Genomic DNA, 23,644 nt, shown 5'->3' with positions numbered 1-23,644 from the left:
CTAACCTACTTCTCACTCTCGGAGCGCACCGGCCTCTGGACAGACCTGATCTCTGGGGGGGTGGCCATTTCCCCTTTCCCGCCTGGGTGGAAGTCTCCTTCCATCTAAGGCTCTGGCTGGCCCAGGCCTATCCAGCACTCCAGCCAACAGCGCTCTCGCTCCGCAGCCCCGCACTCCTCCAGGCCCTTTCCGGGTCTCTCCTCCCTGACTCTCTCGGTGTTGCCCCGGGGCCCCTCTCCCTCGGCTCCAGTGTTCCCCCGGGGACTCACCCGCCTCCCCGGGCAGTCACAAGCTCTGCGGGTCGGTGGATGTCTGTTAGGTGCTTCGAGCCTGGGCGAAACCCAGACCCGGACCCCTCGGGGCCCTCCCCCCAACTCTCTCGGGCGCTTCCACGACCCTCCCCGGGCTCCCCACGCCAGCCCAGCTGCCCCTCGGGGCTCCGGCCCCCAGACCTCCCCGCCGCCGCTGCCAGTCCTTCCTATCCTAACCGGCGGGGGTCGGCGGTGACTCACCGAAGGGCCAGCGGCTGGGGGGTCGGAATGCGCTCACTTCCTCCCCGCGCGCACCTGCCCGGAGCTGTTGGAGCGCCGCCCAGCCGAGCCTCCGGCGGATGTTTTTCTGTCCCCGCGTGGGCAGCGCTCGCTAGCCGCCCCCTCCCGGCCCGAGAGCCAGCCGTCGCGCCCCCCACCAACTGGCATCGCGGAGTTGAGCCCTGACCACAGAACCCCCAGCCCCCAACACACGCGGCAACCACAAGCGTGGCCTCTGGCCCCGAGAAGCTAGGCAGGTACACACGCAAGCGCGCACACCCGCAGGCGTGCAAGAAGCGGGTTCAACCAACACCTCCCCGCTGCCCTCTCCCCTACCCAACTTCTGGGAAAGGGCTCCTGGCTCCGCCCCAGCCTTTCTTTCCAGAAGCCCCCTACTCCTGCCCCTATATGCCTACCTCATCTTCATTACAGGCGGCTAACTCTCACCTCTCCTGTCCCATGACCTCACACACACCAATCCCCATCGGGCTCCCCCTGCCTACAGCATGACCACCACCACCACCTTCAAGCTCCCTAGCTCTCCCCTAGTGTCCGCCCCCTATTGGTTTGGCTCCAGGATGCAGGAGCAGAAGGTAGTCTACGGTCCAAACATCAAGGGTGTCAGCTGGTGCCCCACAAAGGCACCAGCAGAGCTATAGACCACTGACAAGACTTCTGGGCCCTTCTATTAGTCAGGCCTTCTAACCCACCTGCTCCAGCCCTGAGCAGTCCAAGGCCATGCCTCCCACACGCCAGCCTACATCAGGGCACCTTACTCCTCTGAGTTTTCTTTTTTTCTCTTGGTGCTCCTCTGAAATAGAAAGGATATCAGACCTCACTAGGGTGAAGGTGTGGTGCAGTCCGCATCTCCAGCCACTTAAGCTGTCTTCTTGGAAGAAAACAGATAGGGAGTTTGGGGTGGACTGGTGAAGTTGTTTCTGAATGGTGAGGAGGTGAGAGGAAGGGTAGCCCTCTGGAAAAGTCAGCCAGAAGTAGTTAGATCTGAACCACTGGGTGGCAGGGAGTGGGAGTCTTGGGGTAAGTGGAACTAGAGACTTACAAGGAAAAATAGAATAAATGCCAAAGTGATTGGCCCTGTGGGTAGGAGGAGAATAGCTGGAACAGGGGTCTTTGAAGTGTGAAAAAGTCCAGCTTGATTGGGGCAATTAGTACCAATGAGATGGCCAGCATTAGACTGGTCAGAAAGGAGAATTTGAGAGTTCACTTGAGTGGGGATGGGAAGAAGTGGATCAGAATCCTTACCAGAAAAAGCAGGAGTCCTAAAGTTAGCTGGAAGGATGGAAAAAGGATACCTCTTCCCAGGGTAGAAGTGAGGGTACTGACCTAGGAAAAGTAGGCTTATTAGCAACACTTTCTCAAAGCAGACATTTAGAATTTCAAGGATACACCGACCAAAAGCAAAATGTTGCTGGAGGCAGGTTTTGAAGGTGGTAGGGATGACAAGAAGCATAAGTGTGAAAGGGGCAGAAGTCTGTGCCAGGAGATAACAGCCCCAGCAGAAGCTTTCAGCTGTGCACACAGAGCTGCTCACCATCATTCAAAGAAAGGAACGTGTAGCACCAGCCACAGTGGTCACTCTTTTCGGAGGGCTATGTGCCAGGGACAGTACCAGGAGCATTACACGCATTATCTCATTTCATCCTCTTGACAACCCTATGAGTTAATATTGCTATCCCAATTTATAGATAAGGAAACAGGTTTAGAGAGGTGAACTAACTTGCCCAGTGTCACACAGCTCTTAAGTAGAATCAGGATCTAAATCCAGAGTCTGACTCTATAACCTATACTCTTAATCACCCATCTTTAGGTTCTCCAGAACCTGCAGGAAACCCAAAAAAGGATGTCAGAGGATAAGTTCCTAAATTCTCATTCCATAATGTATAGGAGATAAGAGTGGTATCTCTGTGAAACTGGAGTGACCCATACCATTAGGGCATTTAGTGATGTTCTTCTTTGAAAGAACCATCCCCAGACATGGGGAGAACCTTTATTTGCAGTATGTTTGGGGGTGATGAACAATGGATAATCTCTGGGATGCCTGTAAAAAAGAGACATCTGTCCCCCCAGCCCTAATCTCTGAGGGGAAAGCCATTATCTCTAGGATACTGCAAGGAGACCCTGCCCTAGGGTCTGAGAGAAACATTCTCCACTCCAGGTGCCTGTTCGCTCTCCTGGAGCCTCTGGCTGTCGCACCCTACTGCATCTCCTCGGTTTGGCTGGGGCACAGGATTAGCCATCCCCAGGAAATGCCTCCCTCCGGTCCAGGCAGGGATCCCAGCATACACACCCCTGGAGTGTGTGTGTGTGTGTGTGTGTGTGTGTGTGTGTGTGTGTGTGTGTGTGTGTGTGTGTGTGTGTGTGTGTGTGTGTGTGTGTGTGTGTGTGTGTGTGTGTGTTAGTTACAGGGCGGGGGGAGATGGTGGAATGCTTCCTCTCCAGGCCAGGGAAGAGTTCTGGGGACCACCTGGGGGCCCCCACCCCTCCCACCTCCTTGCTGGGGAAGTGCCCAGTCCAGTGCCCCTTCCATGGCCACCTCCCTCCCCCTAGCCGTGTGGGGCATGAATCAGCTCTCACAGCTTGTTAAAGCTAGACCTCTTGTTTTCATGCCCTCACCTCAGGAAACAGAGTTACAGCTTTTCCAGCTCTACTCAGCAGGGGGCCAGGGTCCTCACTTTATAAACATCCCCAAGCCTGTGAGAGGGCACGGAGATGGTGTGAGACAGGAGCCCAGGGGAGAAAGACAGAAACTAAGACTCAAGGAGAGAAACAAAGAAAAGCCAAGGAGACAAGACCAGAGTACCTGAACAGAAGCCAGGAACGGTCCGAAAGGGCCATACTGCAGGAATGGCCTTATGGATGCTCTGGGCTGGACAGGCTAAAGGGACCCTGGGCGGCTGGGGGATCACCTGCTTGGTGATATCTCTGCTCCTCCAGCACCCAGGAGTCCACAGCAAGTGCTACTTCCAAGCTCAAGGTAAAGCTGGGTGAGGCGTTAGGGAAGGACAGCAGAAGGCACTGGGAGGACGGGGGCTCAGGGGTGATCCTGTGTCAAAGACCCAGACCCCCCGAGCTGGGAAACAGGAGAGGGTAAACGCGGGGGCGGCGGCACTTACTCCCTCAGCTCCAGCACACTAACATTTCCTGCTCTTCCCTAGCGCCCTGCCACCATGAAGGGAAATATTTCACCCTGGGCGAGTCTTGGCTCCGCAAGGACTGTTTCCACTGCACCTGCCTGCATCCTGTCGGTGTGGGCTGCTGTGACACGTGAGTGACCACTGAGGGCCAGAGAGAATGGCTCTGATGTGAGTGACTGAGAGACGGCCAGGGCATGACTAGATTGCTGCGGTGTGAGAATGAACAAAGTAGCAGTATGAAGCTGGCCGAACCTGAAGGTACCAACAAAAATGTGAGAGGGAAGGCTTCAGGCTACAAAGTAAGGGGAGTTGGGGTGGATCTGGACGGAAAGTATTTCTGCTATGAAACGAAAAAAATCCATATATGGCAGGCAAGAGCTCGGTTAGGGGGGACAGGGGCACTGGGGGAAGATATGGGAGGAATGCTGGGAGGGGGGATGCGAGGCAGGGATAAAGGTGGACCTTCACTGTCTTGACTCCTTCCCCGTCCTTTGGTTCCCCAGGTCCCAGCATCCTATCGACTTCCCCGCTGGGTGTGAGGTACGTCAGGAGGCAGGAACGTGCCAGTTCTCCCTGGTGCAAAAATCTGACCCTCGGCTGCCCTGCAAAGGGGGAGGGCCCGACCCAGAGTGGGGCTCAGCTAACACCCCTATTCCTGCGGCTCCTGCTCCCCACTCCAGCTAAACTCAACCGACCGCCCTTTTGCTGGCTGCCCACTGCTGCTGCCACTTCCAGGGAAACCACTAGCAGCTGCCGATTTATTCTGAGTAAATAAATTAATGCTACAGCCGAAACCCTGCCTCTCATTATCTGTGCCACGACCCCAGGTGGAAAAAATGGGCCCTACTAGAGTCCAGGTGCTGAGTTCTCAGGATCCTGAAGAAAGTAGTGCTACGTGGGCCAGTTTCAGATGGTTATGGTGCTGGTGCTGGGGCCTGGGGCCGCATAGGAGGCCAGGGTAGGGCTTGTAGGCAGCACCTTGATGGGGAGGTCCCAGCTGAAGGTGTCCACGGGCACTTGCTCAGGCCCTGTCCAGGTGACAGGCTCGGGCTGTTCCACGGGAGGTAGGAGCACCAAACCTGGTTCTCGGGATGTTACAAATTCAAAATGCAAACGCCACTTCAGGGATACTGTGGGAAAAAAGATAAAGGTAGAACATTAGAAGCCAGGAGTAAGACCCAATGACAGGATGTGGTTAGCAAATGAGGAAAAAAAAACCCTGTATTCAGGAAGAGCGGGGAGGTGTGGGGCAGGGAGCTAGGATCGAGAGTTAGGCTGAAGAAATCTAGTATGTAAACTGGAACCGTGACAGTAAGGACGACGGCATCAACTACCTAATAACCCAAGTGTGGGACAGTCAAGACTTGGTAACTTGAAGTAAATGCAATGGCGAGTCAGAGATCAGTGCATCACAGGGTCCCAGTGGGTAGGGGGAGTGAAGATGTGCAAAGCTGTTAAGAATTTAGGGGTCAGTGCACCCAAGAAACAGGTTGAAGGTCTGAGAAAGTGTTGAGGGTCAGAGGCTGGATGTGGGTATGTCTGGGAGTGTGTTAGGAATCAGGATTCATTATATGCTACCTAAGCACAGCATCTTACCATGCCCCACACCCCCGGTAATAGTCAGGGTCTCACCAACGGCTGTGCAGAAGCCTGGTGTGGAGCTGAGAGGGATAGGGAGGGAGAAGCTCGTTCTGGTTGTATGTAGGCAGGACTCTTGGTGCCGGGCATGAGTGACATGAGACACAGAGGGGGCACCCCCTGCCCCGCGGCGCCGCTGGTACTCAGGCTGCACACGCTCCTCCGTCTGTAAGCTCACTGAAAACTGGGAGCAAGAAGAGAAGTGCGTGTTGGCAGGCGCTGGGACGCGCTGACTCCGGGTGGGAGGGTAGCCCAACCTCACACTGTTTTACCAGAGGGACCCTGGGTGACCTCACTGTCCATTTCTACCTGCCACCCCTCTTTATGCAGGCCCTCTCTTTCCACCCCAGACCTTCAGACCCAGTTCCCCCAAAGTTCCTCTCCTTTCTCACCTGCAAACAAGCTACAGTTCCTTCCCCTAAGTTTAAGGTCCCCACCACGTCCTCGCCAAGTCTGTATACAGATTTGAAGATGCCAAATGTCCCAACTTTTCCTCGGCCATCACTGATGTTGTACAGATCTGGGGAGAATGGGACACAGTAAGCCTGGGGTCCACACTGGGGAACGCCTAGGGCTGGAAGCCAGAGGCCAAAAGGTGGGGCTTTTCCTTTAGAATCTGGGGTGAGGTAGCACTGGATCCTCAGGAGAATGTGGCAGCTAGGAGACTCCGTCTCTGAGACAGGAATACGATGAGGGGAGGATGGGGTGGGGCAATGTGAAGGGCTTCTCACGGAGGCTGCGGCAGGATGTGGCAGCCATGAGGCGCTCCCCAGCCAGCTCAGCGAGCCATGAGTCCTTCTTGCCACAGTCATCCTCTTCCAAGAATGGACTGGATGGGGCAACTGCCTCCTCCTGGGGAAAGCGGACATCTTGAAGGCCTGGAGAGAAAATGAGTGGAGAGGTGGTGGGAGAGAGCAGAGAGAAGAGTAGTGGGTAGGGTTTTAGACTCCAGCCTGAGAGGGCTGTAAGTAAGGGGCGCCACGGCGGAGGTATGCATCTCACCTATGCTCCAGAACCTTCTCTCTCCAACCCCCTCACACCTTCACTAAGACCAGGAAGCTTCCCTCCAGCCCCTCTCACAAACCCTCTAAGGATCATTTCTGCTTTGGTGAGGCCCTTCTCCAGCCCTTCCCTCCAGGAACCCTTACTTACCAGTCAGCACAAGAACCCTCAGAGGGACCCTGAGTAAAGTGATGGGTGAGTTGACACGCTGGCAGCCAATGGTCAGTTTGTAGACATACTTGACTGACTGACCCCGAAAGGAGGGTGGTCCCTCTAGAGGCAGCACTTCGCTGTAGGAGTCTGGTTGGGAGGTGGTAGTCAGGGCAGCCAGAAGCAGCCAGAGAGGCCCTCCCTCCAGGAGCCTCAGAAGGCAAGCGAGGGGTCAGGGGGCAGCCACTCACATGATTTTGACTCTCCAGGGTCTAGCCTCAGGTCACAGAATAGGATTTTTGGTGGAGTGGAAAGGATACACTGACCCCTCTCACCTAGAAAAGATAAGACGGCAACTTAATAACCCCATTGTCTAGTACTGGAGAAGGCTAGCACAGCAAGTGGGGGCAGTAAGCACTGCCAACAAAGGGCAACCCAAACCAAGCCACTCCTCTTTTCTCATTGTGAGATAGGAAGTTTTACGCCGCCAAAGCAATAACTACACTCTCCCACATCCCCAGTGCGACAGAGACTATAATGACCCACCAGAACAATCTGACAATTTCACCCTTGGGTAACAATGATTCCATCCCCCTCCAAAGGCAAATGCCCCATCTCTAACCTCGGTGTGGTAGAAAGACAGTCTGGCTCTCAGGCTGGACATCTGGCTGACTGGAGTCAGGGGGAGGCAGTGCTACTCGACTCTCACTGGCATGGAATTGGCAGTGGATTTGGGCACTGGCCCATGCCAGAGCCTCACTGTGGGAGGAGGAAAAGAGGACATCAGAGGGCAGTTCCTGACCTCACAAATGCTCCCCCAAACTCCCTACCACACTGAGAAGACCAACACAGTGAGGCGACTGTCCTCTGGACCAGAGAATCCAGAACCCCAAAGAGAAACCATTAAACAAAGAGAAGTATACTGGGTAAAAGGGGGAGTGGGGGAGGCGAGAGGAAAGGAGAGTGGAGGGCTATGTCACCCACATCTTAAATGTTAAATAGCCTTTCCTACAATGAGAGCAAAATGAGCAAGAAGGTGGTGCCGTAGTCACAGGACAACCTGAGCTCTGGCTCAGCACTATAGATACCAGGCTTCCTCCCAGAAGGACCACCTTCTTCAGTACCGGCATCCCCACCTGGATGCAGAAGTGGCCGTGGGGGGCAGGGGGTTGGTGACGGTCACCACACACTCCAGCGCCTCCCCTGCCAGAAACACAGGACCTCTGCTCAGCTCTGCTACCACTTCAATCATGGCAGCTCCGGAATCGGATCTAGAAGGAAACAAGGGGTATCAGAGGTCAGTACCACGGCCCGGAGGGGTGTCTCAGGTGAGCCTGGGGGTGAGGACCCGGGGAATGGGCGTTCAGCACCAGGCTGTCAGAGGGAAGCGCCCAGATTTGGGATGCGGGAAGGCAGAAGGGAGGTATGGCGGCAGCTGACTTGGCACAGCGGAGTGAGAGGGAGTCGCTCTGGATCCCAGCCCCCCGCCCCTCTCAGCGCCGAATATTCTCCCTACCCCGCCGGGACCCCCAGGCCGCCTCCGCCCCCTTCCCTCGAGGTTCCACGTCCCAGCCCAGGGCTACGGCCGCCCGGCATCTCGCGCCCCTAGCCCGGACACCTCGCACGGTCGAAACTGGGGGCTCGGCGCACCGAGGCCCTCGGTCGCCCGCCCCTCCGGGCCGGGACTTAGTGCGTGGCTGCGGCCGCGGCAGAGGCGGGACTTCCCTCGCCCCCCGCCCACCTCTTCCCTCTCGGAGCCCCTTCCGGCCGGAAGCACCCGGCCGGAAGGGCCGGAAGGGGCTCGAGTGGTCCCGCCGCCCTGGGTCACCTTCCCACGGGCTGGCACCCAGGTGAGAGCGCCGTCCCGGACACTGGCCGGCGGGACCCGGCGCCCACCCCTGGGGGGGCCTGGTGCCACGGCCCAGGGACTGGGCCGGGGCTGCCGCGAGCTCCCAGGCCGGCCCCGGGGGCGGTGCCTGACGGGCTGGTCCCGGGGGCTCCTCCCCTCTCCGCGGGCCCAGTCGCCCTTTGGCAGGGCCAGCTAATCACCGCGGCCCAATGACGTTGAGGCCCGATCCTTCCCGCCTAGGACCCAGAGAGACGACCGAGGGGGAGACCGTGGCGACTTTATTGCTGTCGCCGCCACCGCAGCAGCAGCAACAGCTCCCCGGCTCCACGGAGACACCAGCTCACCTCAGCTTTCCCCAGAGGCCGGCCCTCCGAGAGAACACCTAACAATCCGCGCCCACATCTGGGCTTGGCTGGCCAGATACTTTGTACCAGAAAGCTCGGGAACCGAGACCACCGAGGTCGTGGGGACCCAGAATCCAGGGAATATGAGAACCGGAGTCCCAGCCTCAGAACAGACCAGCTGTGCCAAAGGGGATCCACAGGCTCATTGCCCTGAAAATACTGGAGGCGCTGAGGCTGTGCAGGTTACAGACTGCCAGAACCCTGAAGACAGTCAACCCCAGAATGAGCAGGGCTACAACAATCCGCAGGACTTTGGGCAGCTGATGGCTTCCTATGAGGGTAAAGCCAAGGGCTACCAGGTGCCTCCCTTTGGCTGGCGCATCTGCCTGGCTCACGAGTTTGCAGAGAAGAGGAAACCCTTTAATGCCAACAATGTCTCGCTAAGCAACCTAATGAAGCATTTGGGCATGGGCTTGAGGTGAGTAGATCCCATTGCCTAGACTACCTTATACCTCACTTTGTTCCAGCAGAGGCAGGAAAGGGTGAGAAAGTAGGTGGATATCTTGTCCTAGTCAGGTGGCCCCCATTCCCAACGTAATTCTTAATCCCATGGTTTTGGAGGGTGAGACCAGGTCACATCTCTTTGCAACCCCCTTCCTTCCAGTAACTTGTCTTTTTAGCAAGAAAGAGCAGGAGCATTTGGGCCTTGTGCTCATTTAGGCTCCCTCTCACATACACCCTCTTTTCCAGAGATTGCTGTTTGGGATTAGCTATACTTTGTGACAAGGTAGGAAGGGATACTCTGGCAGCTGTGGTACTGATACAATGTTGTTTTCTGGGGAGGGGGCGGGATTCTCAGCCCCAGATTCTCCTGAGCAGCTGGAGTATTCATTGAACCTTTTTTAGGCACAGCATTTAATAGTCCCAACACCCATCAGCTTCTTTCCTCAAGCTTTGGCTCCAGGGAGAGGGTGAGAGCCTTCCTGCTCTCAGCCATAAGGAGAGAGCGATAAGAGGTGCTGTTCACTCTATGCCGGAGTAGACGGTCCATCATATAAAAAGCAAAGACCTTTGACCAGAGAGGCATTGCCTTAGGTGTCCCCAGAGCTTAGTAATAATCTTCCAGAGCATTTCCTGGTCTCCCCCCACACAAGGGTGGCAGACACTCCAAGGGCTTATCCTGGGCTGTAGAACAACTCCAGATCCCTCTAGATCCCCACTGAGTTCAAAGACTAGTGATGAGGCCAAGACCTATTAACAGGAACAGGTGGATGTGAGAACAGAAAGCATCACCCAGAGGTCATCCTGAGTCAGTCCACACACAGTAAACACAGAGCTGGGGAGGGAGGCTTAAAGTTCGGGAAACCCAGCCCTGGCAACCTCTTAAATAGGGGCTCCTTCTCTTCCGCAGTCAGTGCTCTGGGGCTGGGGTGGGGAGCCCGTGTACCTAACCCAAGCCCTAGGCAGTGGGAAGGGCCTGTCGCCGCCTGGGTATCTGACTCCTTTGCCAGTTCCCCTGGGTGGCCTGTACCAGACAAAAATAATCCCTCCAGGCTGCTTCTGAAATTGACCCAGCCTAGTTTTGACCCCAAAAGGCTCTGGGTCAAAATAGGATCTAGGGCTGGGGTACTGAGAGCAGCACATTGGGGTGCATGTGGTGGGGACATGGAGGTCAAGAACCCATCTGTAGGCATCCAACCCCCCAGTCCGTAAGTATGAGCCGAATCACAGAGGCCTGAAGCTGTGCTCAGCCCCCTGGACTTGGCTCTGCATCCCAGGACAGGGTGGGGATCACTGACACAGGGGTTTTGGAATGAGATGAGGCCCTGCATTGAGGAGAAAGCAGGGGTGAGACAAGGAAGAATTCTGAATGATTATTCTTAAGTGGGGGCTGAAATTATGGAAAAGGCCAAATAGGTCAGGAATGGCCAGCAGCTAAGTGGAGTGAGAGAAAGGTGGGCTCTGAGAGGGAGCTGAACTGGGGGTAGGTACTGTGATCAGGAGCTCCAGCAAGACAGAGTTCTCTTGGCCTTAGAGCGGTAAGAACTCAATTTTGCTTGCTCTCCCTTTCAGCCAGAATCCATTCATTCAATAAATATGTATTGAGTGCTTGTTCTGCGCCTGATACTCCTTTGTTCTGCCTATCTTCATATCTTGCATTTCTCCCTCACTGCCCTAATCCGCGCTGTGCCCTCCCTCCCTTCACCAATCCTTTGTGGCCTCCAGTTTCAAAGTCCAGTTTCCTCTAAGCTGGCAAAGAAGATCTGCCTTCCCATCATCCCATCCTTCGTCTTCCCTCCCTCTCCTCTCACCCCCAGAATGTACCCTCCCTGTTCTTTAGTCGGATTTTCCCTCCCCTTGCTCCTGCCCCGTTCATTTCTCTTATGCCCCATTGTCTGTACATACGTTCTTTGTAAATTCAGCAAATAGTTACTGACTGCAGACCATGTGCCCTGCCCTGTGCTTGAAGCTGTGGGTAATAATCAACTAGTCTTTGTCACTGTCCCTTTCCCCAAGAAACTTAAAAGTATGTCAGACTCACATGAGGAACACTAAAATAACAGGACAGTGTCTGATTGGGAGTTGAGACAGTGTATGCACAGATATTCCACTTTGTGGCTTTCCTATCTACTGTGCCATTTGCCCTTCCAACCATTCCTTGAGGTAGGAAGGGCAAGAGGTATCCCCATTTTGTAGATGAGGAAACTGAGCCTCAGCAGGGTTACCCAATTACATGGTTACAAGTGGTGTGCTTGAACAATGTGTATAAACTAGCTGGTGAGGGAGAAGAGTGGAATTGGGAGAGAGTTTGGCAGGGCAGGGGTTGCTTAATGAGGACCCACTGTGAATGGGCATTTGTAGGAAGGAAAATTAGAAAACAGACTGAGAGAGATGTCAAAGCCTTGAATCCCAAACAGAATCATTTGCCTATTGGATACAGAGCTGTGATAAGACCAGGAAAATGTTGGGGTTTTTAGAACGCTTTACTGGGATATTATGAGAGAGCAAAATTAGAAAGCTTACAGCTTAAATGCTGAACTTAAAAGAAAAAGAAAAAAAAAACGACTTAGAAGGAAATGCCCCAAAATGTAAACACTGGTTGTATATGGGTGGGATTTTTTTCACCTTCCACCTAGTGCATTCTCCAAATTTTCACCTTTCATAATCAGGAAGAAAAATCATCATTTTAAAAAGAAGAAAGTTATCGCAGCAGCCTATGCCTGTATGTGGGGTGGGAGTGGTTATAAATCAGGAAACCATAACTGGCCCTTTCAGCACCTCAGACGAAAGTTCCTGGAGTAAATTAAAGCAGTCGTGGTGGAGTTAGTGGTGTGGAAAGATCAGAAAGCTCCTTCTAAGGAGAGTAGAGAGGAGAAACAAAGACAGTCCCATACTGTGACCTGGGGTGACTGGGAAGATGAGAGGACCTTGAATTGTAGAGATGTTGAGAGTAGGAGAGGTTTGGAAGTGAAGGCAATGGGTCCTCGGGACATTTAATGGGAAGTCACAGCTGGGTGTCCAAAGAGAGGCCGGTGACTGCCACCCACCGCCCCTCCACTCACACTGCCCCTTGCTCCTTAGGTACTTGCAGTGGTGGTACCGGAAGACCCAGGTGGAGAAGAAGACACCTTTCATAGACCTCATCAACTCTGTGCCCCTGAGACAGATCTATGGTGAGCCTCACTCCAGCTCTCCCCAGTCAGAGAGGCCCCAGCGTCCAGGCCTACTGCAGAGCTAGGCAAAGAGGCTTTCAGCTTATTTAAGTTGCACTGACCCATCCCCTAGGGTTTTTTCCCCAGCTTTATTGAGATATAACTGACATATAACATTGTGTAAGTTTAAAATGTACAATGTGTCGATTTGATATCCCCATGGTGTTTAGAGGAACCCATCTTTATAGTCTAGAAAGTGAGAAATGGGCTCGTTTTCCTCTCCCATGCCCCACTAACCATCCTGATTCTTTCTCTAGGTTGTCCCTTGGGTGGCATTGGGGGAGGCACTATCACCCGAGGCTGGAGAGGCCAGTTCTGTCGTTGGCAGCTTAATCCTGGAATGTACCAGCACCAAACAGTCATTGCTGATCAAGTAAGAGCCAGGAGGTGGAGGAGAGGTCCAGGCAGTACTTCCCAGGCCAGGAAGGGTCTCTTTGCTAGTGTAGGATGTGGCAATTAGAGAGGTACATGATTCAGTCCAGTGAGTACTTTCAGGATGTTTTCCGTGTGCCCAGCCCTGTGCTAGGATGTACTATAGGAACGAGACACTCAGAGCACACGTTCCCTGAAAGAAAAAAGGTACCCCTGTGCCCTTCATTTTTCTAGTAAATGCCTCCTATACCTACTTTGCTGCCCCAGTTCCACTAGCTGAGCCAGTACCCAGCTACAGAGTCAGAGAATTCCAGGATCACTTAACCTGGTTGAAAGATCAGAAGGGAAAACAAACCAACAGTCTGCAAATGCACAGGAAGACAGGATGCATAGAGTGCCCACTGCTCGCCCTGATTTGCCAGGCTTCAGCCAGAGGCCAGCTTCTCTGCTAGTGGTCACTCCTCTGGAGGTCTCTCTGGCTGGGGGCCTGGGAAGACCCTCTCCCAGGCATAGATCTCCAGACTTCTTCCCTTTTCTGAAGCTTCACTTCTTTTACCTATGTTCCTTCATCAAGGAGTGACGAAGGCCTTTGATTGCCAGAGGCATGTGGTCTACCTTTCATCACATCTCTCTAGTGCCCTCCCATGTTGAGTTGTCCACCAAGTTCCTATTTCCTGTCTGAGGGAGGCCTCCAGCTTTCAGCTTATCTTCAAAGCAGAAATGACTAGCAGACCTTGAGTCCTGTTAATGATAATGCCCTTCCTAGTTCAGGTTTACCAGCCTTGCCTAATGCCCCAGGCTTCCTCTGTGGCTCATCCCTGAGGTATCCCGGGGGAATGTCTTCCAGCCTTGTGACTCTTTTGTATAATATTTAATATTTAAAGACAGTCCTACAAGGGAAGTACCATTATTAGGCCCATTTTACACAAGAGGAAACTAAGACTCAAAGAGATTTAGTAACGTGCCCAAGGTCACATGGTTGGTAAATGGAAACACAGGGATTCAGAACCAGTTTTCTCTGCGGTTAAAAGCTTGTGGTCTTAACCATTACCTACTATTCCAACAACATAAAAAAATTATTTGATATATACATTAAAGATAACAGGCTTATATAAAGATATCAGGCATACTTTGAACCAAGGAAGAGATATTAATCCCTCATAGCCCTCCCTTCCAGAGGAGTCAGGGAGTCAGAATGTGAGCACATTATAACATGCTAGACCAGAGGGGTAGGGGGACACACAGGAGAATGACTCACTGCTTGAGGAGAGGAGATGGCATTTGACTTAGGCCTTGAAGGATGAGGGGTTTTACCAAATGGAGAATGAACATGAGCAAAAGCGTGGAGGAGGAAATGTAGTGTTCCCAAGGAACAGTATTTGATATGAGCAGAATATAAGGGCTCGAACAGGTAATGAGTCTGATGGGCGAGGAGAGGCCACATCAAGAAGGGCCTTGAAAGCCAGGTAGATGAGTTTAGACTTTAGCCCGAGGGCCACGGGGAGTCACTGAAACATTATAAACACAGACTAACATATCTTGATTTCTCTGTGAGAAAGATCAGTTTGAAATCCAAATTTCAGAAGAGGCAGAAGAGTAAAAGCAGAGATGGTGAGGGCCTGGCTTAGGGCACTAAGACCACATTAGTGAGAAGGGAGATAGATGGGGGAGGCACGACTCGGTGGTTACTCCGAGCCTGGGGGGAAGGCCTGGGGGATGAGTGAGGCTGTGGTGCGTCGGTCGCCACTGCGGGCTCTGGCAGGGCAGGAGCTACTCTGAGGAGAGGGAGACTTGTTTGAGGTACCTGTGGGTTACCCCGTTCCAGCCCACGTACCTTCTTGGTTTAGTTCACAGTGTGTTTGCGCCGGAAAGGGCAGACTGTGTACCAGCAAGTCCTGTCTGTGGAGCACCCGAGTGTCCTGCACAGCTGGAACTGGGGCCTGTGTGGGTACTTTGCATTCTACCACGCCCTGTATCCCCGAGCCTGGACTGTCTATCAGCTTCCTGGCCAAAATGTCACCCTCACCTGCCGCCAGATCACACCCATCTTGCCCCATGACTACCAGGTGAGGCTCCCCTTCTGTGTTTCCTCCATTGCTCTCCTTTCCCCAGATCTGTCTCTCCTGGCAGTTCCATGACCTATGCAAGGGGGGGTGGAGAGTGAACATCATGCTGGTTTCCCAGGACCACCGCCCAATTGGTCTTCTGTCTCCTGGCAGACAGCCTGCCAGGCAATATGGGGAGATGCAAGTGGAAGACAGAGTATATTGCCGGGTATTTGAGTCAGATCCTCGGTGCCAAGGACTGATCCTGGGGAGTGGGACCAGAAGGGATACGCTGGGACCATCTGAGTCTGATCTTCTGCTCTCAGGACAGCAGCCTGCCTGTAGGAGTCTTTGTGTGGGATGTGGAAAATGAAGGGGATGAAGCCCTGGACGTGTCCATCATGTTCTCCATGCGGAATGGACTGGGGGGTGAAGACGATGCCCCAGGGGGGTTGTGGAATGAGCCCTTCTGTCTGGAGCGTGATGGGGAGACTGTACAGGGGCTGCTTCTGCATCATCCAACCCCTCCAAATCCCTACACGATGGCTGTGGCTGCACGACTCACGGTATGGAGGAGCCTGCCCCCTCTGAACCCCTACTCTCAGCCTGGCCCTTGCCCACCCCCCATGCCACCATGGTCTCTTCACTTCCTTAACTCCCGAGTCCCACCCTCACCACCCTAGCCTCTGGAACTTGGAGGTGGGAATATATTCAGGAGAGTTAGTCAGGAGCCAGCGTACCGGTGGAGTTTCTCCTCACAGAGTCTTTGGCCCCTTAACAGGCAGATACCATGGTAACCCACCTCACAGCCTTTGACCCTGACAGCGCTGGGCAGCAGGTGTGGCAGGATCTACTTGAGGATGGACAGCTGGACTCCCTCGCTGGTGATGGGGGGTCTGACAGGGAGGTGGTGGGAAGAGAGGTTGTCCCTGTCTTGGGAGCAGGGGTGGGAGGCCTGGTAATAAGCAGGCTTTATTCCCATGTTAGGGACCCCTGTGGCCAAAGGGGGTGCCTGTGCTGATTCATCTTGTGCTTCTCTCAGGCCAAAGCCTCCCCTCGCAGAAAGGAGTAGGCATCGCTGGGGCAGTGTGTGTTATGGGCAAGCTGCCACCTCGAGGCCAGCGCCGCTTGGAGTTCTCACTGGCTTGGGACATGCCCAGAATCATGTTTGGAGCAAAGGGCCAGGTCTACTACAGGTGATGGGAATGAGAGAGCACAGGATCCATGGTGCTGGGGCTCTGAGCTGGAGCCCACATTCTCATCCCTCCCCTTTCTCTCCACCCCAGGCGGTACACAAGGTTCTTTGGCCCAGATGGTGATGCAGCACCCACCCTTAGCCACTATGCACTGTGCCGATATGCAGACTGGGAAGAGAGGATCTCGGCTTGGCAGAGCCCGGTATTGGATGACAGGTGCCAATGGGGCCCATCTCTTGCCTTCCTCCCAGGCACTCACACCTCAACTGGGACTCCTTGATTCAGTCTCCACCCACCAAACTCAGCAGAGTTGGGCTGGGATTCACTTGGGACCCTTACTCTGCTGAACCCCAGAATCCGTCCTTTCCTGGGAGGTCCACACTCACTGGACTATTCCCTCCTCCTGGCTCCCCAGATCCTTGCCTGCCTGGTACAAATCTGCGCTGTTCAATGAACTATACTTCCTGGCTGATGGGGGCACAGTATGGCTGGAAGTTCCTGAGGACTGCCTACGAGAGGAGCCGGTGGGGAGCATGTGTCAGCTCCGCCCCCTCCTACGAGAGTATGGTCGATTCGGCTACCTTGAAGGTATGGTCCGCTGGTGCACGCAGTATGGCGGGCCATATCCATGAGGCCAGGGTAAAATCCATCACCCCCCCAGGCGGGATGATGGGTTTTGCCTATCCCAGGGTACTGGTTGGGATGAGGGGGTAAGTGTCGGATATGGAGTGTGATGGTGCCCCACCCCCGGTGCTAGAGGAGCAGCTAGGCAGGACAATATGAAGGAGCAGCAGGAATCCTGGCAACAGTGTGTCTCCCTCCTTCCTCCAGGCCAGGAATATCGCATGTACAACACATATGATGTCCACTTTTACGCTTCCTTTGCCCTCGTCATGCTCTGGCCCAAACTCGAGCTCAGCCTGCAGTATGACATGGGTGAGGGTCCCTTTTGTGCCTCTTCTGCCCACTTAGCTCCCCACGCCCCTGAACCTTTGTGGTCCCTTCCTTGCACTGTCTCTTCCACCCAAACATAATGTGGATCCTGCTTATTGGTTCCCCTCTGGAGTCACACACACACAGTTCTGTGCCCTACCTCAAGCCTACCCATTCCCTGCCCCGCCCCCGCCGCTTGTGTATCTGCTCCCCCAGCTCTGGCCACTCTCAGCGAAGACCTGGCACAGCAACGGTACCTGATGAGTGGGATAATAGCACCTGTGAAGAGGAGGAACGTTGTGCCTCATGATGTTGGGGATCCAGGTAAAAGTCCCTCCACCACAAGTGAGCTGCTCTTCCTCAATTTTTGCACCCTCTACCCTACCCTGCAGTGCAGATGAAACAGGTTTTCTCCCCTCCCCAGATGATGAGCCATGGCTCCGGGTCAATGCATATGTAGTCCATGATACTGCGGACTGGAAGGACCTGAACCTGAAGTTTGTGCTGCAGGTGTATCGGGACTATTACCTGACGGGTGACCACTGCTTCCTAAGGGACATGTGGCCTGTGTGTCTGGTAAGGGATGCATGTGCAGTGGTCATGCCAGGGGCATGCTGCTTGGTGTCTGGGGAGAGCCCAGCTGGCTACTGTTGTCTTTTCTTAGCATCTAGGTCTTCAGTATCTTGGTCCCTCTCTAGGCTGTGATGGAGTCTGAAATGAAGTTTGACAAGGACCAAGATGGACTCATTGAGAATGGAGGCTATGCAGACCAAACCTATGATGGATGGGTCACCACAGGCCCCAGGTTGGGGGGTAGGGATTTCCAGGGGCCTGAGGTGGGGAACTGGGCATCAAGGGATTGTGGGCTTAAGGACGACTGACTGCCTATTATTTCTACATGGGAGTGGCTAGAGCTGCCAGGCTAATTCCCTGAACCTGTGCCTCTGATCAGTGCTTACTGTGGAGGACTGTGGCTGGCAGCTGTGGCGGTGATGGTCAAGATGGCTGCTCTGTGTGGGGCACAGGAGGTCCAGGATAAATTTTCTTCCATCCTTAGCCGGGGCCAAGAAGCCTATGAGAGACTGCTATGGAATGGTGAGTTGGGGGATCCTAAGGAATCCTAAGGCAGCTCTAGGGAGGCGAGGAGCCTTACTTTGTCCTTCCCCTCCTCCAGGCCGCTATTACAACTATGACTGCAGCTCTCAGCCTCAGTCCTATAGCATCATGTCTGACCAGTGTGCTGGCCAGTGGTTCCTGAGAGCCAGTGGCCTAGGAGAAGGAGACAGTGAGGTGAGAGACTAGGAGGAGGAGCCGGAGAGAAAGGTAAGGGTTTTTCCTGGAGGTGGGAACCGAGTTTAAGAGACTGTGTTTCTTCCCTTGCCCCATTAGGTATTTCCTACCCCACATGTGGTCCGTGCTCTCCAAACTATCTTTGAGTTCAATGTCCAGGGCTTTGCAGGAGGGGCCATGGGGGCTGTGAATGGAATGCAGCCCCATGGTGTTCCTGATAGATCCAGTGTCCAGTCTGATGAAGTCTGGGTGGGTGTGGTCTACGGGCTGGCAGCCACCATGATCCAAGAGGTAATTCACTCTCTTCCCCATCTCTCTGCCATTTGTACCTTGGCCTAGCAAACTTCCTCAGCCATCAAACTTCTGTACAGCCTAATTCAATGTCATCTTATCCATCCAGAGAGCCTCCCCCTTTTCCCTGGCATGCATTCTATCTCCTGCCTTCAGGCTTCTGCCTGTGAGTCAAGTTTATCTCCCCCCACTGGCTGGGAACTCCCTGAGGGCACAGAGCCTATTCTCTCCGTCTGTCCAGCTGAAATAGCTACTCAGAGGTTGCCAAGTAATATGACTGCCATCTCTCCCGACAGGGCCTGACTTGGGAAGGCTTCCGGACAGCTGAAGGCTGCTACCGAACTGTGTGGGAGCGCCTGGGCCTGGCCTTCCAGACGCCTGAGGCGTACTGCCAGCAGCAGGTGTTCCGCTCGCTGGCCTACATGCGGCCGCTGAGCATCTGGGCCATGCAGCTGGCCCTGCAGCAGCAGCAGCATAAAAAGGCCCCTGGGCCAATCGCCAAACGGGACACAGGACTAAGCACCAGGCCCAAACTTGGACCAAAGGAAGCCGTGGCAAACCCAAGCCCAGATTGCGCCTCGTGAACTGTGGCAGGAGGCGCTAACAGCCCAGCCTTCAGCCTGGCCCTTCCTCCTCCTCCACACCCGCCCCCACTCTCCTGCAGCCCTGAGCCACCAGGACAATCATGCCCTCCCTTCTTCCCACCCAACCGCGCCAGTAAAGAGGGGTTGAGGGTGACCCATGCATCAGAACCACTTATTTATTTCTTTCTTCACCCCATCCCCTCACTGCATGAAGTGTTCAAGGAGGTCAGTTGATTCCCCCAGGCCCATTCATGGGGTGACAGACATACATGGGTACAAATAAAAGACCCAGAAAGCCAGTAAGTGTGGTGTGTTTGAGTCCTCAGGCTTCCTGACGGCACCAGGACCTGAGGCGAGCCCCCTCCCGTCCCTTTTCCTCTGAACACAAACTGGGGGCAGCAGACCATGACTGAAGCCCCTACATCCTCACACCTAGCCTGAATATCTGCCCAGTAAGATAACAGACGTGGAGTTGAGCCATCCTCCCTCACTTGTGAGATTTGCATGCAGGGGAGAGATGGGACCTGGGCAGGAGAACATTGAGAAGCTGTCAGGCAGTGGCAACTTCAGGGGAGGCTCTGCGCTAGGAGCTTCAGGCATGTGACAGAAAAGGTAGCAAGAATTGCTAGGAGCCTGGAGCTCATGGTCCAAGCTGTCCTTTGGTACCTCTGACTGCAGGGCAGGCAGCTCCAGCTGGGGAGGGTCCTCACTGGGGAGGGCACGAAGCTGGCGGGACAACACTGAGGAGACAAATGCTGTTCAGGGCAGGCCGGGCTTCTCCCCTAGCCCTTCCTTAATGGTATCCTCAAGGCTCTCACCTCCACGCTCAGCTGGCAGGCTCCCCCTTGTGTCTGACGAGTACATCACAGGTACGAAAAGGAGACAGAAAGAGAACAGCAGGACCTAGAGCACAGAAGAAAAGAGATGAAGAAGGGCTGTGCATTGCACCCCTATCCCTGCCACCTGAGAAGAAAAGCTCTCCTTCCATCACCATCCTCACCAAGACACAGGTGCTGCCGCTGCTGGCTTTGTTTGCTGTCTGAATCATGATGGCCTGGAGTCTCCTCAACTGATCCAAAAGGGACCTAGAGGAAGAGGGGACAGACAGCAGCCCCTGGCCTTGCACCCTGACATACAACAAAACCCTCCTGTTAAGTTCATCCCCTCCACCTGTGCACTGGATCCTCTCTTACTTTTGGACCTATTTTTGCAAGTGATCTCTTCCTCTCTGTGAACAAAATGCCTGACCTCACTAAAACAAACACACACGTCTCTGCCCTGATTTAAACTCCTTTTGCAAATCCCTTCAGTGGTTCTACACTGCCTGATCAGCTCTGCACACAATCCTCACTAGGGATTATACGTTCTCTACCTTCCAGCCCAACTCACCCGTGTTAGGGTTCCAGCCAAACTGGACTATGCTGTGTTCTCTCTGCCTAGAATGCTCCCCACACCTCCACCCCAGAATCCTATCTACTATCAAATGCCATCCCGCCACATGAGGTCTTATTCCCTCCTTTCTCCTTCTTGATACTTATCCATAGTTACTTGTAAATTTATTCCCCGCTACTATGAGCTTCTTAGAATCAGAGACCCACTAAAGGCCAAGTACCAGACCTTACACGGGGGAGCTGCCTAGTTAGAAATCAAGTGTGGAGCAGGAGAAAGACTGAGACAGTATTAAATGGGAGGGATGAGAAAGGACTGATGTCGAAGAGTTGCTTACAGATTCTCTTCCTCCAGGAGCTGTACTTTGTTCTGTAGCTCCAGATTCTGGGCTGTGTATTTCAGGACCCTGGAGGAATAACAGGGATGTGGGGGCATGGCCTGTATCCTCCCTTCAAAAACCTAACACTTCCAATTTACCTCTGTTCTCCCCACCCCCGAGTCCCGCTCCCTTTTATACCTGCTCTCTAAACGCCCCACATACACCTTCTTCTTCCTGCGGCTCTCTTGAGCAGACTTTTTGTTTCGAATCTTCCTCCGCACTCGTTTCAGAACTTGTTCCTCCATCTGAGAGAAGACAGGAAAAGGGGTATCATCCGAGGAACATTAGACCAAAGAGTTTGAAGGCAACTGAGTTCAATCTTCCCAATGTGGAAATTCCTTCTTCAGCTTCCCTGACCCACAGGCACTCTGCTTCTGTCTGAGTGCCTCCGAGGACCAGTTGTTAATGTCCTCACAAGCCAAACCACCGTAACAATTTGTGTGTGTGTGTGTGTGTGTGTGTTACGTGGGCCTCTCACTGTTGTGGCCTCTCCCGTTGCGGAGCTCCGGACGCGCAGGCTCAGCGGCCGTGGCTCACGGGCCCAGTCGCTCCGCGGCATGTGGGATCCTCCCGGACCGGGGCACAAACCCGCGTCCCCTGCATCAGCAGGCGGACTCCCAACCACTGTGCCACCAGGGAAGCCCTGTAACAATTTTATTAACTAAAGAAAACTTCCTTATCATGAGCCAACATCTGCCTCTATTATTTCTACCTATTGGACTTACCTAACACCTGATCTCTGGGGCCGTAATAGAACAAAGGTCTTTAGCTATTTAAAAGCACTTGACATTTCTTCAGAGTTAAAAAAAAACTGGGCAAAAAACAACTCATCATCTTATCTACTCTTCTCAGGATGGACTGCATCCTCTTAATATCTGTCAAAGATCTGGGCTCAAAACTGGACACTGAGATGCTTTCTGGCCAGTAAAAAGGAGAGCAAGATGGTTACTGCCCTTCTAGCAGCAATGCTGTTCGTTTACTGGTATCCGACGATACAGCTTCCAAACTCCATTCACTTTCTTAGTAGCCATATCACACTGTTGACTCAACCTGTACTTTTTTTTTTCGCAGCTTGTGGAATCTTAGTTCCCCGACCACGGATTGAACCCTGGCCCTCGGCAGTGAAAGCACAGAGTCCTAACCACTGGACTGCCAGGGAATTCCCTCAACTTGCACTTTTAAGAACTTAAAATTCTTTTAACCTTTCTGTTAATGAACATTGACTTCATCACAGTATCACAATGCTGTGCATGTGAAGCCGCCACTCACTGCTTGAAAATCGGGATTTTACACTTATTCTTGTTATACTACTCAATCCAGCCTTGATGAACCCTAATACTTAATTCTACTATTCAGCTATAGGTAGATTAGCGCGAAACCAGTGAAATATAAGTGTCAGGGCCCCATGCTTGCACAGTACTTTCCAAATCCCTTTACTGATATTACCCTGATAATTTTGAATTCTTACTTAAAAAGAACGCCAAAATTTGTACAAGCCCTACAAAACCACCATCTGCCCTTGCACCCAGCACACTAACTACATGCTCCAGCTTCCTAGTAACAACAAATGTGCTAATCTCTCACCTCAGTTCTTTTTCAAGCTACTGATATAAAATTAACAGAACTGGCCTACTTGGGACTCGCAACCCTCCTCCAATGGGAGTCTTACCTTAGTGAGAGGAAGCGTCTCAGGCAGGGTAAGCCCCTCCTTCTCCAAGAGCCTCTTCTCCTCCTCAGTCAGTATTAGCCTAGCAATCTCCTGGGGTTCCTGAGAGGTGGGCAGCAGAGTTGCAAAGGGATGTCAGAAAGGAATGGGGAATCCTGCCCCAATCCGTGCAATGCGGGGAATAATCCTCCTGTAAATCAAGTCAAGTACCTGCTCTGCCGGCTCCTCCACATGCAATGGAGTCATCTGAGCCCCCTCTTCTCCATATCTCTCATTATCTGCAAAAGGTAAAGTATGAATAGCCAGGCCCGTGAGTCCTCTCCTCCCCCAAAACTTCACTTATTTCAGACTTACCTAGATCTATGGAGACATGCTCCTGTGAGAGACAATAGGTGTGATCATGGTGGACAAGACAGGGGTTAGAATTGCTGAAAACGTTCAACGATGCTGGGGGACTCGGCAGGCAGCTCAGGAAATCCTCTACGTCCCAATTGCTCAGAGCCTGCACAGGGTTCAGATTAACAGGCTTTAACCTATCACCTCCCACTGCCTCAGGGACACACCCCACAGCCGGCCCCGGGCCTCCCCGACTCAGACCTCTACCCACCTCAAAAAGTGGCAGCTCCCAACCCAGCGGAGCCTCCAAGGCCTCATCGGGCGCCGCCACCAAACCTCCGCTTTCCTCTAGCAAGAAGCCCAGCAGGTCATGGTCACCCGGGTCCAACGCCGGCTCCATGTGAGACATCTACGGAAAGGATGTGCAGAAACGCAGGAGTTCACCCCTCCACCCGGCCCCAATCCCCAACCCTACGCGCGACCCGGACCGTCAGTCGACCCCACCTATTGGCTCCTCAGCGGGGTTTTCCTCCTAGCTGCTAGCAGGGTCTCTGAAAACGGACCCGCCTCCCAGACTCGATTCCCCGCAACCTCCAACACAACACAAGTGACGCACCTACACGAGAGGCATTCCGGGACTTGGAGTTCCCCGCGACGCGGAAGCGGCGTCGGTGCGCGCCACGTCCCGGGCGCTATGCAAATAGAGGGTACGTGCCTGCCGCCCCCTCACCCCCTGGGGGCGGGCATTCTGGGGAACCGCCCTCGCCTTCTCCCCGGGCTAG

General features: G+C 53.7%; 4 protein-coding genes across 6 annotated transcripts; 2 read left to right on the top strand and 2 right to left on the bottom strand.

Annotated features, from left to right (window-relative positions):
- Positions 1-405: 405 nt before the first annotated feature.
- On the top strand, positions 406-4,369 carry MSMP (microseminoprotein, prostate associated; the record flags this gene model as incomplete). The annotated part of the gene is made up of 3 exons (XM_082626957.1): positions 406-3,525; positions 3,707-3,815; positions 4,189-4,369. The coding sequence occupies exons 1-3, from the start codon at positions 3,396-3,398 to the stop codon at positions 4,367-4,369; spliced, it is 420 nt and encodes a 139-aa protein (XP_082483083.1). The 5' UTR covers positions 406-3,395.
- A 12-nt stretch (positions 4,370-4,381) lies between these two features.
- On the bottom strand, positions 4,382-8,631 carry RGP1 (RGP1 homolog, RAB6A GEF complex partner 1). Of its 2 annotated transcripts, none has more exons than XM_082626910.1 (9): positions 8,304-8,631; positions 7,612-7,746; positions 7,098-7,234; positions 6,727-6,810; positions 6,476-6,625; positions 6,055-6,201; positions 5,716-5,843; positions 5,318-5,507; positions 4,382-4,815 (listed from the first exon to the last, which is right to left on the bottom strand). In XM_082626910.1, exons 2-9 carry the CDS (start codon positions 7,725-7,727, stop codon positions 4,592-4,594), a joined length of 1,176 nt encoding a protein of 391 aa, XP_082483036.1. In that variant the 5' UTR covers positions 7,728-7,746; positions 8,304-8,631; the 3' UTR covers positions 4,382-4,591. The 2 variants fall into 2 exon arrangements, with proteins under 2 accessions (XP_082483036.1, XP_082483035.1); XM_082626909.1 differs by lacking the exon at positions 8,304-8,631 and adding an exon at positions 8,094-8,195 and having other exon boundaries at positions 4,383-4,815.
- Positions 8,632-8,638: 7 nt separating this feature from the next.
- Positions 8,639-19,391, top strand: GBA2 (glucosylceramidase beta 2). The gene is given in 18 exon segments (XM_082626895.1): positions 8,639-9,146; positions 12,251-12,342; positions 12,639-12,754; positions 14,601-14,819; positions 15,125-15,364; positions 15,580-15,682; positions 15,841-15,994; positions 16,085-16,210; positions 16,410-16,582; positions 16,826-16,930; positions 17,144-17,251; positions 17,352-17,503; positions 17,626-17,732; positions 17,880-18,022; positions 18,102-18,217; positions 18,317-18,508; positions 18,805-19,038; positions 19,040-19,391. Coding segments are annotated over 18 exon segments (2,916 nt in total). The 5' UTR covers positions 8,639-8,811; the 3' UTR covers positions 19,241-19,391.
- On the bottom strand, positions 19,251-23,598 carry CREB3 (cAMP responsive element binding protein 3). Of its 2 annotated transcripts, none has more exons than XM_082626935.1 (10): positions 23,479-23,598; positions 23,134-23,271; positions 22,881-23,028; positions 22,737-22,804; positions 22,530-22,628; positions 20,999-21,105; positions 20,819-20,887; positions 20,093-20,177; positions 19,911-19,995; positions 19,251-19,832 (listed from the first exon to the last, which is right to left on the bottom strand). In XM_082626935.1, the coding sequence occupies exons 2-10, from the start codon at positions 23,269-23,271 to the stop codon at positions 19,525-19,527; spliced, it is 1,107 nt and encodes a 368-aa protein (XP_082483061.1). In that variant the 5' UTR covers positions 23,479-23,598; the 3' UTR covers positions 19,251-19,524. The 2 variants fall into 2 exon arrangements, with proteins under 2 accessions (XP_082483061.1, XP_082483060.1); XM_082626934.1 differs by lacking the exon at positions 23,479-23,598 and adding an exon at positions 23,367-23,470.
- Between the last annotated feature and the right edge of the window lie 46 nt (positions 23,599-23,644).

The sequence above is a fragment of the Mesoplodon mirus genome, assembly GCF_964341445.2.
Source record: "Mesoplodon mirus genome assembly, chromosome: 1".
Taxonomy (NCBI): domain Eukaryota; kingdom Metazoa; phylum Chordata; class Mammalia; order Artiodactyla; family Ziphiidae; genus Mesoplodon; species Mesoplodon mirus.
The sequence above is the reverse complement of the archived record's forward strand: the minus strand, read 5'-3'. Positions and strand labels throughout refer to the sequence as shown.